Genomic DNA, 15,507 nt, shown 5'->3' with positions numbered 1-15,507 from the left:
TTGTATCACGCCTTTAGAAGAGAGGAAACCAACGTTCACTTAGTTGTGTATCCTAAATAACAGTTATTCTTTCATTTTGGATGATTTTTTCAAAATCTCAGAGCATGACATCTTGCTCAACATACATACATACATACATATATATATATATATATATATATACATATATATATATATATATATATACTGTATATAACTATATATAAATGTATATATATATATATATATATATATATATATATATATATATATATATACTTATATTGTATTTCTAATGCACCATCCCTATGAGACATTTACAACATTTTATATCATTATGCGGTTAAGAACATTATATATACCCATCTATATTCATATATATTTACACACACGAATATTATTATTATTATTATTATTATTATTATTATTATTATTATTATTATTATTATTATTATTATCATTACTAGCCAAGCTACAACCCTAGTTGGAAAAGCAAGATGCTATAAGCCCAAAAGGCTTCAACAGGGAAAAATAGCCCAGTGATGAAAGTATATAAGGAAATAAATAAATTATGAGAACAAATTAACAATAAATAATTCTACAAACAGTAACAACGTCAAAACAGATATGTCATATATAAACTATAAAAAGATTAATGTCAGCCTGTCCAACATAAAAACATTTGCTACAGCTTTGAACTTTTGAAGTTCTACTGTTTCAACTACCCGATTAAAGCTGGAATAAAACTTCTAGAATATTGTGTAGTATTGAGCCTCGTGATGGAGAAGGTCTGACTATTAGAATTAACTGCCTGCCTAGAATTACGAACAGGACGGAATTGTCCAGGAAGATCTGAATGTAAAGGATGGTCAGAATTATTGATAGATCTTATGCAACATGCATCATGAACTAATTGAACGACGGTGCCAAAGATTAATATCTAGATCAGGAATAAGAAATTTAATAGACCGTGAGTTTCTGTCCAACAAATTAAGATGAGAATCAGCATCTGAAGACCAGGCAGGAGAACAATACTCAAAACAAGGCAGAATGAAAGAATTAAAACACTTCTTCAGAATACATTGATCACCGAAAATCTTGAAAGACTTTCTCAATAAGCCAATTTTTTTGTACAATGGAAGAAGAGACAGACCTAATGTGTTTCTCAAAAGTAAATTTGCTGTCGAGAATCACACCTAAAATTTTAAAAGAGTCATACAAAGTTAAAGAAACATTATTAGTACTGAGATCCGGATGTTGAGGAGCCACTGTCCTTGACCTACTTAAAATCATACTTTGAGTTTTGTTAGGATTCAACTTCATACCCCATAATTTGCACCATGCATTAATTTTAGCTAGATCTCTATTAAAGGACTCAGCAACCCCAGATCTACATTCAGGGGATGGAATTGATGCAAAAAGAGTAGCATAATCTGCATATGCAACAAGCTTGTTTTCTAGGCCAAACCACATGCCATGTGTATATAGTATGGAAAGTAATGGCCCAAGAGCACTATAAAACCAGATATCATATTCCCATACTCACTATGGTGCCCATCAACAACAACTCTTTGAGATCTATTACTTAAAAAATTAATGATAATGCTAAGAAACAAGCCACCCACTCCCAACTGTTTGAGTTTGAAAACAAGGGCCTCATGATTAACAAGGTCAAAGACAGCACTAAAATCAAGGCCAATCAAACGAACTTCCTGACCACAATCAAGGGATTTCTGTACAGCATTGGAGATTGTAAGAAGGGCATCACATGCTCCAAGGCCAAATTGCAAACTAAGGAAAAGATGATTATCTTCATCAAACCTATTAAGACATTTTACCCGAAGACGTTCAAAAACTTTAGATAATATGGGAGTTATGGAAATTGGGCGGTAATCAGTTGGACTTGAGCTACCACAAACCCATTTACATAGAGGAGTAACATTACCAATTCTCCAACAAGTACTAATATATATATATATATATATATACACACATATATATATATATATATGCATGTGTATATATATATATATATATATACATATACATATATATATATATATATATATACATATATATGTATATTTATATATATATATATATATATATTAATACATATATGTATATGTATATCAATCTATATATATATATATATATATGTATATACATATAAACACTCACACATGTATATATATATATATATATATGTATGTATATATATATATATATATATATATATATATATATATATATATATAAATATATATATATATATATATGTGTGTGTGTGTGTGTGTGTATGTGTGTGCATACGTATATGAATATGTATGTATATATATATATATATATGTGTGTGTGTGTGTGTATATTTATATATATATGAGTATGGGGCATATATTTTGCCCCACAGGACATGAAAGGAATAAAGGAAATAGAATGTATTTTGTTATTAATAAAAATCTTACAGGTAACATAGAAGAAATTTGTAGTACTAGAGATAGAATTACAGGATTAATTATCAAGCTAATAAAGAAGTATAAGCAAAAGGAAGAGAGGAGAATCAGCAGTAGGTAAATTTGGAGTAGGCCCAAGAAATGACAGAGGAGACATGCTTGTAGAATTTGTTGAAAAAAATAATCTTGAAATAATGTAAAACTATCTTTATAAAAAGGAACATAGAAATGGACAAACGAAAAATGAAATTGATTTTATTCTCAGTGAAGTTAATTTCGGTAATGATGTAACTGTGTTAAAGTCAAGCGATCATAAAATGGTGAGAAGAGAAATCTTTTTAAATGGTTTAGGCATGCTCTTTGCACTCCCCAAGAAAGATTTATTCCCCAAACTTCCAAATGGGCTCCAGAAGGCACTAGAAGAGTTGGAAGACCCAAGCCTATATGGCTGAGGACCATGAAGCGTGAAGTAGTAGATAATGAGAGGAGAAGTATTGATTTAAAAGCTCAATATAGAGACGACTGGTGAAATATAACCAAGGCCCTTTGCGTCAATATGCGTAAGAGGAGATGATGATGAAGGAGAGAGAGAGAGAGAGAGAGAGAGAGAGAGAGAGAGAGAGAGAGAGAGAAATAAATTAATTTCAAGAAAGAAAATAAACACTCCTGTAATAAGAGAAAATCTCATGAGTTTTGTTTTACATTAAAAAAAAAAAAAAAAAAAAAAAAAAAAAAAAAAAAAAAAAAAAAAAACTGTCTCCACGCTACATGATGAATTCGAAGCAAGTAGGTAAGAAATAAACATTAATTTAACAAAAATTCTATTGGAATCACCACAAGAGATAGGTGGAAAAGTTCCTTAATAGTATAAAGGAAAGCTATCAGTAAATATAAAAAACCTGATAAAGAAATTATATGAAATGAGGGTAAAATCAAAGAGAGATGAAGTACAATTAGCAGAACTATCCAAAACAATAAACAAACTAAACACACAAGATGCTCGTAAACACAATCAGAGGAAAATTAAGGAAGCACTAAAGAAAGGAAGAAGCATCAAATTGATGAAAAGAAGACTTGGAACAGGGTGTCAACAGATGTTTGTTTTAAAGGATGAAAACGGAAATATTTTCCAATATAGAGATGGAGTAATGAAAATTTCCGATTTCTATACAAAGGTATACAATAGTGATATAAGAAATAACTTCAATTGAAATAATAAAACAACTGAGCCGGTACCAAACGTAACAGTAGGAGAAGTAAAGAAAATATTAAAGAGCATTAAAAGAAGCAAAGCAGTAAGAGAAGATGGCCTAACAATTGATTTAATAATAGATGGAGGAGATTTCATAGTAGTAAAACTCGCTGAACTCTACATCAAATACCTGCATGAATGCTCTATGCTGAACGGTCTATTTTTACAGCTTGGACACACTTTATTATTATACTAATTCACAAAAAGGGAAATACAAAAGACCTGAAAATTTACCTTTCAAAAAGTTTACTGTCTGTAATATAAAAAAATATTTACAAAAATCATATTAGGCCGAATAGAAAGACAGCTAGACTTTAATCAACCACGAGAGCAGGCAGGCTTTAGAAGTGTGTATTCAACAACTGACCATATCCATGCAATTAACAGAGTATGACAAACCACCAAGTATGTCATATATAGACTATGATGAAGCTTTTGATCCTGTAAAAACCTCAGCAGTAATGACAGTCCCTCAAAGGCAAGGAATAAAAGAATCTTATGTTAGAACACTTGAAGATATCTATACAGGAAGTACAGCAATCCATAAACTACATGAACATAGTGAGAAAATTCCGATTGAGGAAGGAGTTATAAAGGGATACTCCATCTCCTCTAAGTTATTCACATCATGCCTAAATGAAGGTTTTAAGAATTTAGATTGGGAAAATGTAGGCATTACTATTAATAGAAAAAGCCTAAACAACTTAAGATTTACAGATGACATAATTGTGTTTAGTGAATCATGGAAGGAATTACGAAAGATGGCTGAAGATTTGAATAGAGAAAGCAGAATGTAGTAATGAAAATGAATATGAGAATGTTCAATGAAAATGTAGAGAGACATCAAATAAGATTTATGGACGAACCTCTATATAGTGTGAATGAATATACTTACTTAAGGCAGACAGTAAGTGTTTTCGCAGGACACGAGACCGAAATTCAAAGAAGGATAAGCATGGGATGGAGAGCATTTTGTGAGCAAAATGATATTATGGAATGTAAAATGCTACTTTCTCTAGAAAGAAAAGTATTTAATGAGATGGTCTTACCAGTATGATTTTTCCATCAGAAACTTTGAACCTTACTAAAACCTTAGAATATAATCTTGTAGGTATTCTGGGAGTCACTTCAGTTTTGGCAAAATCATCTCAGCATTTAATCCATCGTATCCAGGGCTTTAAATCTCTATTTTTTTTTTTTTAGGATAGCTTCGACTTCAAACACACTGAAATCAGTCACGGGCGCATCAAGGTCTCCCTCAGCTTCAGTTATATCACCTCACTAAAGTGTTTGATCCAACGTTGCCTTTCTTCATCTTCTGTTGTTATAACATAATCATCTCTCTTTTTGATGATATATTAATAATTCTATGAGCAATCCTGACACCAGAGCCACTCCCTGAATTCATAGCTTTTCTGTCTTAATATTCTTTCTAGCCATTTCTGGCTTTTCTTTTGACTTCACTATTAATACTGGAATACTTAGCATGCTCTACCTTGTAATTTTCATTGCTTTCTCGGAAACTTTCAACAATCAATTTCTGTCTTTGTCTCCTTTTTATAGTATCCCAAGTATCATTTGATATCCATGGCTTTCTCCTTTTAACTGTGAGTCCCAAGACTTCACTACCAACTAACTATGTTCTTAATTTCAAACAATTCTTCATTAATTGTCTGCTCTTCGTCTCCTGAACTCTCTAAGACTGCAGATCGATTCCTACATTTTGATAGCAAATGTTTCTCTGTTCATCTTCTAGAAGCTTAGTTGTATCAAACCTAGGTATTCTATCTACATTTCTGCCCGGTGCTTACAGTTTTAATTTTAGTGGGACAGTGAGGAACTGGTGATCACTGCCAATATCTGCACCTCTATAGCTTCTTACATTTCTCAGAGTCCTCCCTACTACACTCTTTAATATTACTATTATGTATATATATATATGTATATATATATATATATATATATATGTATATATTTATATATATATATATATATATATATATATATATATATGTATATATATATATATATATATATATATATATGTATATATATACACACACACACACACACACACACACACATATATATATATATATATATATATATATACACACAAACCGAAAATACTCTTTCTTTACAATCCACATGACTATCTTAAGATTAGTAAAAACAGTTTCGTTGGGTTTCGTTTGAAAAGGATTTCAATACATTTTTAGAAGCTAAAAATTAACAATCAGTTTCCATTAGCAACACAAGAATCGAAAGATAAAAATCCTTTCGCCATTAGGTGTTATACGTAAATGTCCGGGAACTAAAATTCCAATAAGTCTACATTATTACGTGCTGCAATCGTCCAACAATCTCGTTTTCTAGGATGCTGGAATAAAATTGTTTCATTTTTTAGCAGGGATTGCATTCTATTGGGTTATTCTTTTTGGGACTTTATATATGAAACAAGCAATCCTCGAATTCTTAAACTTTCTTGTTATACACTACTAAATTTAGCGCATAGTTATGGTCTGCATCCTTTTCTCATTAAGTTTTTAATATGGATGCGACCGGGGCATTCATTGCAACGTCAAGATTCTGTTGAAAGAGTCTTTGGATGCCATAGCCAAATTAATTAGTAATACTGGTTTTTCTGATTAAGACTACTCCATAATGGAAACATTATTTTGATATTTGTGAAAAGTTGTGGCAAAGTAGCTGCTAAATTGTATGAACTGAAAAAGGACAGCACAACTTTCTATAGTAGCGAGATAGGTTAAAAGACTGGTGTTTGATTATGAAATATTTCAGCCACAAAAATCTGAAAAAAAGAAATTCCGTTCTAAATTTGCATTAGAAGTTTTATGAAGGGAATGTCTTTTCGATCTATTAAGTACTTTAAACAATGCATAAACGAAAACACAGCTGTCCCAGAGTTGTCAAAAATTACGAAATGAATAGCACTGAAATAAAGACTAAAAGTCCTTGGGTCATTAAGATTTACACACACACACAGCCTGAAAAGAAAATAACACTATCCCAGAGGTGTCAAGTATAAAATTGACATCCATTAAAGTCACGCGTGTTAGTTACAAATGATCAGCATAAATAGCAACCTGTTGCAAACTCACCATTTAGCTATAAATTCGTGAATTCATTAAGAATATGTACAGTGGAATTGGCACAAACTTACATTACTTTTGATGGCTCATTGGTAGTGTACCGCTATGATTGTTTCGACTCAGAGGCGTCAAACCAACATCATCTATCATAAAAGAATTTTTAGTGAATATCTATTCCTAACTTTGAATTCAATATCAAATCTCATTTGTGGTTGACATTTACATCCATTAAAGTCACGTGTACTAGTGGCAAATGATCACATATATATATATATATATATATATGTGTGTGTGTGTGTGTGTATATATATATATATATATATATATATATATATATATATATATATATATATATATATATTTATATATATATATATATATATATTTATAGTGTGGAGTAGATAATTATTAATGTATTTTATTTATGTATTTCATTTGTATATCATGTAGATATAAGTTTTGTATGTAAATTACGTAAGACTTTCGTCGTTAATTTATTTGCATTTGTCATTCAGGTCAGTATATGTAAATTTACGTTATTTTTAAGAATTAAATTTTATTTGACGTATTTTGTTATGAAGTCTTATGTAACTGTTTAAGAGTGTTATATGATCCATACGAGCTATGAAAAAGGTCTTATATAAATCTTTTTTATACTTTTATGGGGTATTGCGTCATGTTTTTGAGAAAATATGCAAGTCTTATATTTGCCACATGTTTTGGAAGGTTCTCGAAAACCCCGGCGTTACATTATATCTTTTTTTCTTATTTCCGAGGAAAAAGGTAGGCGGAACTAGCTGAGAGAGAGTCGTCTCGTTGTTGCTTTGATATGCGGCTGAGAGTTGCCTGAAAGCAAGGTTCATCACCCTGAATTTTTATCTAGTTGATAACTCTGGCGTCGCTGTTAGGCTATCCCACAAGCTTCCAGACCTTGGACCTAGAATAATTGAGAAGTTGCTAAGTTCATATTCAGGAGCATAAGGGCTGCATAGCAACAGAAGAGAAACAGCTGTCCTGTGAAAGAGCCAATATTTCCCTCTCTCTCTAGTGCCTATAGTGTGTCCTCTCCTACAGAGGTATAAACGAGGGCTCATGTAAATCTTTTTATATTTTTAAGAGGTAATATGCAATTCTTATATTTGCCATGTGTTTTGAAAGGTTCTCGAAAACCCCAGTGTTAGATTTTATCTTTTTTTTTATTTCCGAGAACGGTAGGTGGGTGGGGCAGCTGAGAGAGAGAGTTGCCTGAAAGCAAGGTTTGTCCTCCTGAATTTTTATCTAGTTGATAACTCTAGCGTCGCTAGTTGTCGTTCCCCAAGCCACGAGAATAATATATTAGAATAATTTAGAAGTCACTAAATCCATATATAAGCGCCCCCAGGGATGCATAGCAGCCGAAGAGAAACAGCCGTCCTGTGAAAGAACCAAAAATACATCCTCTCTCTCTTAAAGTAACTAAAGTATGTCCTCTCCAAAGTGATTTTGTGCTGAAACATTACAGAAGATGTTAAGGGGGATTTCAAATTTATTGTGTTGTGGTGAGTGTTGTTATTGCGTAAAATTTAATTTCAAGTGAAATATGTGACTGTATAATTTTCATTAGTGTTTATTTCTTTTGTCTTAGTCTAAGGCTTTATGCAGATTTAATATTTTGAGTCAAGTGATTGTATAATTCTTAGAGTGTAACATTTCTTTTGTCTTAATCTATGTTTTGTTCAGACTTAATATTTCGAGTGATTTATTTTTTTATGTAAATTCTTTCAGTGTTGTAATTTTTTTAGAATATATTTATTTTTGTAAATTGTGTATCATCCTATTCACCAGTGTTTATTTCAGTACTCACTCACATCCCTGTTAAAGAATTGAAGTAAGAAGTTGTTTGAATAGTTCTAAATAATAATTACCCAGTTTTCTTTTAAGTGTACTTAAGAGACCTTTGGATATTCAGTGTATTTATGTATTGCTATCTGGGAGTTATATATCTGTCTCAGAGCTCTGGTATTAATATTTTCAAGTGTAATAGACTTAATGTAAAAACAAACAGGTGAGTTTGGATCTCGAGAGGTTGTGTAGATGGCCAGCCATAATGTGTGTGTATATATATATATATATATATATATATATATATATATATATATATATATATATATATATATATATATATATATATTCTAAAACAGTTTGGAGATCAAATCGAATACTATTTCACACCAAAATCAAAATATACATTTCACTTGTAAGATCGATATTAACTTATGGGCGCCAGTCATGGTACAGCACTGTAACCATTAATGTAAAATTTCTTCCCTTTGAGAATAAAGCAGTAAGAAGGATTTTGCGAATCAAATGGCAGCAGCACACAAGAAAATTGGGGATTCGCAAAATGACAGGGGTGCCCAATCTAAACGATATAGGTAGATTATCAAGATGGAGATAAATTAGTTTGTGTACCTGTGTGTATATATACATATGTGTATGTATGTGTGTGTAATTTTATCAAATGTGGGGTATTTATTCCATTTTAAATTTAATTATTATTATTATTATTATTATTATTATTATTATTATTATTATTATTATTATTATTATTATTATTATTATTATTATTATTATTTGAAAGCAACAGCAATCACAATCTTATTTCGTGGTCGTGAAAGCCATACCACCAACGGCTTCCCCTCTGCCCCCGTTAGTGAAAGGCAAAAATCAACTCGATCAGAGTCTTCAAAGGAAAGCTGGAATCAGAAAAAAATGAAGCCAATCTGAGCGCAAAGACACTTATTTTTCCTACCATCTTTTCATTCTTTTCGTGTGAATTGGTTCTCCCTCTCTGACGTAGGAAGAACGTGAGCCAGGAGTAGTAAGATGTCCGCCCTTCAGGGTATGTCGCTCAAGCGACTGATATACCCTTCTTCTCTTATCCCACCTCGCCTTGCAAGGTAGTGATTGCACAAATGCAGGAGTCGAATAGCTTTCGCTTTTTTACTTTATTTCTCTTAATTGCTTCATTCTTTTTACCAATAATGGTTTTGTATTTTCTTTCCCACAGCATATGACAAAAATAGAGGTCGAAGCAAATTGTTCAGGTATTCTCGGATATCATGTTCGGTCCATATTTTATTTCTTGCAGTTCTATACGTTTCTTAAAAATGAAGAATACGAAAGTTATAACATAGGCTGATATGCCTCATGGAAGTACTAAACGAGAATTGCCTCCCGTATTATTTTTCAATAGATTTAATAGGATGCTATACCAATGCCAGATTCTTCTTATAGATATTTTAGGTGGACAGACATTGTTTCCACACGATTATTTAGGTATCTTATTCCCAATTATTTCGTAATGTCTCATATTTACATGCATTTATGTAGAAAAGAATAGAATTTTAATACAACTAATTTCTACAAGTAATAGATACCTTTCCAGAATCTTACGAGGAACTTTTAAGAAAATCGTTGCACAAATGATGCATAGAAATCTTGATATTAAATTTTCTCATTTGTTCATTCGGGATAAGAAGAAAATCACCATTTACAGAATTAGAACATAAAATTTCTAATAAGTAAGGACTTTTAGCCATACTTGAGATACTGCATAATTTTTTTTTTCTTTTATGAGATAACTGCCTTTCTTAAGATAACCATATAATCGTATCCTTATTTCTTATCCAAGGGGCAACTGCATTTTCTTTCACTTTTAACAACCATGTCTTCTTTTTTTCCTCCATTCTAGTCTTCTTTCCTCTTATCAGTCTACTACGTTATCTTTTTTTTCTAACCTCAAGTTCGTTCTTCACGACCAAAATCAAACCTTACGCTTTCGCTTCAGAGCCTGTTTTTAATAACTAGTTGGCACTGCATATGATGGATAGAAGGCCTCATCACATATCCCTTTGCGTCATCCCTCCATCTCTTTATCTTTCGAAGCCTATCCGAAGCCTATACACCAGACCGCACACGTTGATTGATTGAGGCGTTGAATCTTAACTCTTTCTATTGCCGACTTGCATTACGAGAGGAGGAGATGGTTTTCCTATGCAAATGATGTCTGGTATCGTATTAACTCTCTCTCTCTCTCTCTCTCTCTCTCTCTCTCTCTCTCTCTCTCTCTCCAAACACAGTAGCACCTTACTTAAATGTAGATAGGAGCTTGCTAGAAATTCTTTCACATTTTTATTTACAGTTTTTCCTATGTTAACGTTTGCTGATGGGAGTTTCCTTCTCCTAGATACAAAGGAGGACAGTAAAAGTAACAGCTGGAGGAAACCATAAGTTTGATAATAGATACAGCAATATAGTGTTGAGGGCGACAGTATAGTTGTTAGACACTTGCGATCTATCCGTGCCATTACAAGCCTCATTGAAGCTAACAGTATGTTATTAAAGCATTGACTGAATTTGACATTACCACACCTTATGAAACGCATTGCATAAAGAGAAATCTTATCATTCTTACATTTGTCACTTGTAAACTGATGTACTACTGCGTTTCTATATACACAAGCACACACACACACACACACACACACACACATATATATATATATATATATATATATATATATATATATATATATATGTGTGTGTATATATATATAAATTTATATATGTATATATATATATGTATATATATATATATATATATATATATGTATATATATATATATATATATATATATATATATATATATATATATATATATATATATATATATATGTATATATATTTCAAATAAGCCATATATTTTGATTTATTAATGTCTGGATTCTTATACTGACCTCAGGACAGAGTCTCGAGGCGAAACCACTCAAAGACAATAGCATCTGACCGGGCGGGAATCGAACCTTGGTCCAGGATACTTTTTTGACAGTGACTGTACCCTTTGGATAAATGGTACAGTCACTGTTCTGAATTGCTCACACTTTTCTCCTTTAAGGCCCCAAACCTTAATTCTAGAACCCCTCTTTCAATTCTTGGGTTTTCTACCTCTCATTTTAATGTCCATGACAGCCAGTCTATGTTGCTTAACACAGGCGTCCCCCAAATTCACTTTACAGTTCATCACAATTTTTCTTGTCTGCTTCTCTAACCAATATATAATCTATTTGGTTTTCCACTTCTTCATTTTCATAGGTTATCAGATGCTTATACAACTTCTGAAACCAGGTGTTCATACGTGCCAATTCAAAACCCTGAGCCATCTCTAATACATACTACCCATCCTAATTTCTAATTCCAAACCCATGGCCTCCATATACCTCCTCATATCCATCCCTTCTCTTCCCCACTCTGCCATTCATGTTTGCTCCTATGATTAGCGCTTCCTCCTCTTTCACTGATCTAATAGCAGCCTGAAACTCTTGTCTAAATAATTATTTTTCTTTTTCTTGACAATCTATCTGGGGCCCTTATGCTGAAATTATATTTGTCATCTGATCCCCTATTGTCCTTGGGATCTTAAATACCTATCATTTATTCTCTTTTCTTCTACCACGTTTTCTTTCCAATTATTACCTATTATGACCCCAACTCCATTTCTCCCCTCCCATTACCCGCTGTAATACAATTTATACCCATTTCCTATCTTCCTGGTTCCATTTCCTTTCCAAATTGTATCCTGCAGTCACAAGACATCTATATATCTTACTCCACCACATCACATCCACTATCTCCCTCAATCTTCCCATTAGTGAACCAACATTCCAAGTACCCGCAGTGATTTTCCACTCTCTCACTAACTTTTTTAGTCGTGAACCCAGCAGTATCTCTCGTCTATTTACCACGCCAGTAGAGGAACATACTGTAAAGATTTCACCAGTCATCTCTATCTTGAGCTTTTAATTCGATACTTATCCATTAATAATCTCCTACTTCACGCTTCATATTCCTAAAACATGTAGGCCTTTATCTTCTAACTCTTCTAGTGCGTTGTGGAGCCCAGTTAAACGTTTGGTGAAGAGCATGGCCAAAACATCTCCATCCACCAGTCACCACGATTTCATCCACATATTGTACTCGAGTAATATCTCTTATAGTTTCGTTTCTAATCCTGTCCTACCATTTACCTCCTAATAGCCTTCTGAGGGCTTTGTTCTCAAATACATTAAATCTGTTGGAGATTGTTTCATTGTCATACCATGACTCATGTCCCTACAGTAATACCAATCTCACTAAACTGATGTATAGTCAGATTTTTATATGTACTTGAATCATTGTGTTTGAGTTTTTGTGCCGCTCTTGCTTGGAACGGCTCCAAATAAAGTCAGCTGCAATTAAGTCGTCTCAATTGTCACCTACTGCTCACTCACACACTGGTGACCCCGGAGTGACAGTGTGCGAGTGAGCAGTAGGTGATAACTGAGATCCAGTTTAATTGCAACTGACTTTATTTAGACAAACATGAGTATAAATACATGCCGTTCCAAGCTAGAACGGCACAATATTCAAACATAATGATTTAAGTACATACAGGAATGAGACAAGTTATCAGTGAGAGGGGAGAGCGATAATCTAAAGGTACAAAAAACAGAGATACCGTTACAGTGTACGATCGCGTGTGATACACGTGGTAAAAGACGAATGCATCCATGACCAGGAGTCATTGGACTGGTGACCCGAGTAGCAGAGGACACCTGGAACCTGAACCAGTAATCCCGATAAGGCAAGCAGCAAGGGAAATATATAGAGGTGGGCCATCCAATTGAAAAGTTCTAGGCTATACTGTAGGCTACCTACGACATCGCCATTATCAGGACAAGGGCTTTTCAATTAAAGAAAGTTCACATTAGCACAGTTTTACATGTGGCCACATAATTCCCCTTTTAGATTAAGTATCATAATTTACGTTATATAATTTCTGGCTTTACACTTTCAGGCTGCATGTGTGGATTTATTGTACTCGGCAATATTTGGGTATAATTTTTTATGGTATTCAAGTCTCAGGTCAAATGACCACGTGTCTGACCTCGCGTCATACCATAACTCAGCTATAAAACTTTGCAGTAGACCTCTGGTCAAACTTCTCGAATACAATTGAGTTACCTCCACTTTATTCATCTTACTGGGTATTTCTCATTTTCTCTTTATTTGATTTTTGTGTTAATTATGCTTTTGATTTATTTGCATTGCTATTGAGTATTGTTGTGATTATGTAAAATATAGATTAAATCAGGTTATCCTAATTTGTATCTATGTTCCTTCCATTGATATGTATATATATATATATATATATATATATATTGTTGAGAAATCAGGACAGGTCCTAGTATATGGGTTTAGAGGCAAATGTTGACTATGTCAGAAAGTATAATCGAAGAGAGTAAGTTAAACTATGAATAATATAGATAAGTGATAGTAGCGACTGTACTCTTTTTCTTATGTGCTGCGAAGGTGAAGATCCTCATTTTTGAATTATAGGCAGTTGGCAGAATTTAGAGTAAATAAAAGTCAATGGTTACAACAATCTCCCTTTCTCGCTCTCAGGAAAACTGTTTGTCCAGTATCTCCCTAAAGTTGCTAGGATGGATCCAAAATAGAGCCTAAGAGTGAGGTGGCTTTAGAACTGACAAATCTAGAGTAGAGTTTTAAGAATTTTGTGTGGAATTAAATTTTTCTGGACAGAAGCCATAGTGAGTGAAGGTTTGTGAACTACAACACCAAAAGCATTTGCTCTGATGGTGTGTAAGAGTGTTAGCACTCCGATCAACAGGAGTAGATCTTCGTTGTATGTTGTAGCGAGGTCTTCACAGAACACGTTTCCCTCTCATTCAGAAAATCTTTTTTCCACAACAAACAAACACACACACACACACACACACACACATATATATATATATATATATGTATGTATACATATACATATATATAAGTACATATATATATATATATATATAAATGTATATATATATATATATATGTGTGTACATATATATACATATATATATATATATATGTGTGTGTGTGTGTGTGAGTGTGTTTATAATATGTGTGCGTGTTTTTTGGATGTAAGGCTGGTAGTCATTGGACTCAAGTAAATTTTTTTTTATTTCATGGGGTTATCATTAGGCCAAAGTAAGCGGAGACAATTGATCATAAAAGTTTGGCTGGAATCAGACAACATTAGATTTACACTTGTAATGGACTTTAGTAGAAAGCTGAGTTGCATGATTCTTTACATACTTGGACTTCGGGGATTAATCTTAGGTGTTTTTTTTTTTTTTTTTTTTTTTTGAGAAGAACACTGGTCATCAGTCTCCCAAAAGCATTGGAAGCCCTTTATTTTTTCCTCCACCACAACAATCTCGATCTCGATGGTGGATAATGAAATATAACACCATCTGTAATATTGTATCATGAATAGTGGAGGCAAGCAGATTCTGATTGATTTACTTTGTGGTATCATAACTTCTGTTTTTTTTTTTGTATCTATCTTTAAGTCAAGTGCCCTGTATGTAGAAGATAAAGTTTCTAAGATGTAAATCATTGTGAGTTAGAATTGCAATATCTTTAGTGTATTGCATGTTAACCATCTGACTTATAGAAATTTCCATATGGCCTTATAACTATACTGTTGGACAGGTCACTATTCATTAATTCAGCATTCTATTTACACCCCATCTTCTTCAAATTTTCATGCCAGAAAGTCATTATGAATGAATAAATTGAAATAAATAGGAGTAGGAGTCAAAACATCACCCTGCTTCACTCCAA

General features: G+C 32.8%; 1 protein-coding gene across 1 annotated transcript; it reads left to right on the top strand.

Annotated features, from left to right (window-relative positions):
- The first annotated feature begins 4,058 nt into the window (after nt 1-4,058).
- LOC137644498 (uncharacterized) lies at nt 4,059-4,481 on the top strand. The gene has a single exon (XM_068377469.1). It carries the CDS (start codon nt 4,059-4,061, stop codon nt 4,479-4,481), a length of 423 nt encoding a protein of 140 aa, XP_068233570.1.
- Nucleotides 4,482-15,507: the final 11,026 nt, after the last annotated feature.

The sequence above is a fragment of the Palaemon carinicauda genome, chromosome 7 (genome assembly GCF_036898095.1).
Source record: "Palaemon carinicauda isolate YSFRI2023 chromosome 7, ASM3689809v2, whole genome shotgun sequence".
NCBI lineage: Eukaryota > Metazoa > Arthropoda > Malacostraca > Decapoda > Palaemonidae > Palaemon > Palaemon carinicauda.
Note: the sequence above shows the minus strand (reverse complement) of the source record. Positions and strands in the feature narration are given on the sequence as shown.

Bases quoted from the DNA above. Each gene is read 5' to 3' on its own strand.
- LOC137644498 (XM_068377469.1), top strand. From the start codon at position 4,059: ATGCAATTAACAGAGTATGACAAACCACCAAGTATGTCATATATAGAC.